General features: G+C 37.3%; 1 protein-coding gene across 1 annotated transcript; it reads left to right on the forward strand.

The window, feature by feature from the left end:
• Window positions 1-2523: 2523 nt before the first annotated feature.
• Window positions 2524-3384, forward strand: HELRODRAFT_122624 (hypothetical protein; the record flags this gene model as incomplete). Its single annotated transcript, XM_009029828.1, has 1 exon — window positions 2524-3384. A coding segment is annotated over one exon (861 nt), but the record flags the coding sequence as incomplete, so codon positions are not given.
• Window positions 3385-3388: the final 4 nt, after the last annotated feature.

A 3388-nucleotide genomic window follows, 5' to 3' on the forward strand; every position in this document is an offset into this window, starting at 1 on the left:
CATCACACACACACACACACACACACACATATATATATATATATATATATATATATATATTCACACGTACACACACACGTACACGCACATATCACACACGCACGTTTTAACACACACACACGCACGCACATACAAGTACCTAAAAAACGACTTATGATTTTTTAAGACAGCCATGAGCAAATAAATAGGACTAAAGAAACTATAACAACAACAACAACAACAATAATAATAACAATAATAATATATGAACCAATAAACAAACGAATGAAAGTTAATCAATTAATGAAAGATGGACGAAAATTTGAATGATTAAACGAATGAATGAACGTGAAAAAAATGAATGAATGAAAGTAAAACAAATGAATGAAAGAATGAATTTAAAACAAATGAATGAATGAATGAATGTAAAACAAATAAATTAATAGAAGAACGAATGACCGTAAAACAAATAAGAGAATGAATGAAATAGCAGAAGAAGAGGACAAACACAAAGATGCCAAATGAATTTATTCCTTCACCGCTAGATGGCTTTTTCTCTTTTATCTTTTTTTTGCTCGCTCACTCACTCCTTTTCTCTTTCATCATTCCATTCATCTGTCATTCATCAGGATTTTTATACATTTATCTGTTTTTCACCCATTCATTCAATCCTATCGGAAAATCAATCCACCATTCAATCATTCATTTATCCAATCACGTCGTTATGCATTCATTCAATTATTCATCCATCCAAACATCCATGTGTTCATTTTCATATTCATTCGTTCGTTTATTCATTCATCCATTTACTAATTCATTCATCAATCTACTCGCTGACAAATATTATAACCATAAAATTAACAATGCTAATGAATATACGATGCATGTATGTATGTGTGTATGCATGCATGCATGTATGCATGTATGCATGCATACATGCATACATGCAAGTATAGCCTGTTGAAGAAAACCTAGCAAGTGGTATAAGTTTAATACCAAATTCTTTCAGATTTTATGTAAAATTATAGATTAGAAATTAGTTTATTTATAAAATTTATTTAATAATTAAAAAATTAATTCGAGAATTAATTATCGATAATAGCAATTTTATTAAGGGCCAAATTAGTTATACGTTGTTGTTGTAATAGTTATAATAAGAATAATGATAAAAATAATATTAATAATAATATAATAATAACAACAAAAAAAACAACAACAATATTATTAATAATAATAATACTATTTTTTTAACTTGATATGAAACAATGTTAAGTTTTTTTATCACCTACACAATTTAAAAGGCATAACCAGTCGGATTAATTATATACCTGATATTTAGGTTACAAGAATAAGAATAATAAGAATTATTATTATTATTTATTATTATTATTATTATTAACATCATTTGGTTTTATAATATATTTATTTATTAGCGTTTTTCGTGATTCAATAAAATCTTCTGGAAAATTGAAGTTTTTTGATTGATCGGATTTTCATTTTTGTTATATCTGGATAATTTCGTGTGATGCTAGAATAAAAAATTTCGCTGCTAACGATGACGTCATCATCAACAACAACAACATCCTCATCATCAACAACATCATCAACAACAACCACAACAACAACAGCAACAACGAGATGACCACATTTACACTAACATCAACATTCAACAGCAACAACAACAAAAACGATAACAACAACTTCAACAAAAGACACGACAGACGAAATTTGAATGAAACGCCAACAATGTTGAGCGAGTTGAGACCAAGAATATTCGCCAACAACAACAAATGTAAAAACAACAAAAACTCTGCTGTTGCAGCTACGACCGCGGCGACAACGACGAGTAGTAGCTGCTACACAGACATCTCGAGTATATACAACGACCTCACGAGCAACTACAACAACGTTGACGACACGTTCAATGAAGACATGGTCATTTGCAACAACAACCAAGCCAGCGAGTATCTCACTGATTCGGATAATGAAAATTTTGCTCAACGACAACGTCTACTTGAATACGAGAAGGATGATGAGTTTCAAGAGTTTTCACAGCAACATCAATTTCAGCAACAGCAACAACCCACGCGCGATATTCAACAACGATTGAAGTTTCACCAGCAGCAATCCCTGCAGCAACCACCACAACCACAGCAACTACGACGACAAAAACGGTTTCAGCAGCAAGCACATTTTTCAACAGATGTAGAATTTGAGTCGCAAGAAAACGACAACATGTACTTTTCAACGCCGCGACCTATTAGACCTGACCTTCAAGGCTGCAAACGATCTGCCAGCTGTCGCTATCACAACCTCAGCAACAAATTGTCTCGTCACAACTCCATCGCAACAACCTCCAACTCTTTCAAGACACCTTCCTCGCCGCCAAAACAACAACAGCAACAACAACCGAACAGCGCTTTCAATTTATTTTTAAGAGCAAAACGAGCCAGCATATCTCTCGCAAAATGGCGACGCAAAAAATCACTGACGACGGAAACATTGAGGCGACAACTGGAGCAAGATTCCTCATCCGGCTCGGGACGGTGTGGCTGCGAACGCATCCGCATCAACGTCAGCGGCCACTTTTTTGAAACTCGAGCATCCATCCTCGACAAACATCCAGACACTCTGCTCGGCAACCCGCGCAAGAGGCAGCTCTACTACGACCACACCAGGGATGAAATATTTCTTGACCGACACCGACCAAGTTTCGAGGCCATCTTCAGTTACTACCAATACGGTGGAAAGCTGAAGAGACCTCACCACGTGCACGATGACATTTTTCTATCGGAGCTCATGTTCTACGAGCTGGAGTCGGATGTTGTCGAGGAGTACAAGCGAGGAGAAGGGTACACCAGCGACGACATTGAGGTCCCGAAGAATAAAATATTGAAATACCTCTGGATGCTGTTTGAGTATCCTGAAACGAGTAGGGCGGCCTTCGTCGTGGCTCTGGTGTCCGTAATAATGACGTTGGTCTCTATCATTCTGTTCTGCGTTGAAACGTTGCCGGCCTTCTCCGACACGCACTGCGTCGCTGATGAAGCGCCAAACTTTCTCGATCCATTCTTCATAATCGAAACTACGTGCACTCTCTGGTTCACTGCTGAAGTTGTCATCAGGTTCATTTCTTCTCCTAACAAATTTCGTTTCATAAAAGATTTCAAGAACATCGTTGACGTGACAGCCATCATCCCCTACTACATCACATTTGTCAACGTCATCTCCACCATGAGTTGTTCCAGCGCTAAATCCAGTGCATCTCTGGCTTTCCTGCGAGTTATTCGACTCATTCGAGTTTTCAAATTGACGAAACATTCGGTTGGTTTGCAAGTGCTGGTGCTGACATTCAAGGCGAGCATCGAGGGGCTGGGTCTCTTCCTCGTGGCCCTCATCGTCTGCTGCT

This window comes from Helobdella robusta (assembly GCF_000326865.2).
Source record: "Helobdella robusta unplaced genomic scaffold HELROscaffold_62, whole genome shotgun sequence".
Taxonomy (NCBI): Eukaryota; Metazoa; Annelida; class Clitellata; order Rhynchobdellida; family Glossiphoniidae; genus Helobdella; species Helobdella robusta.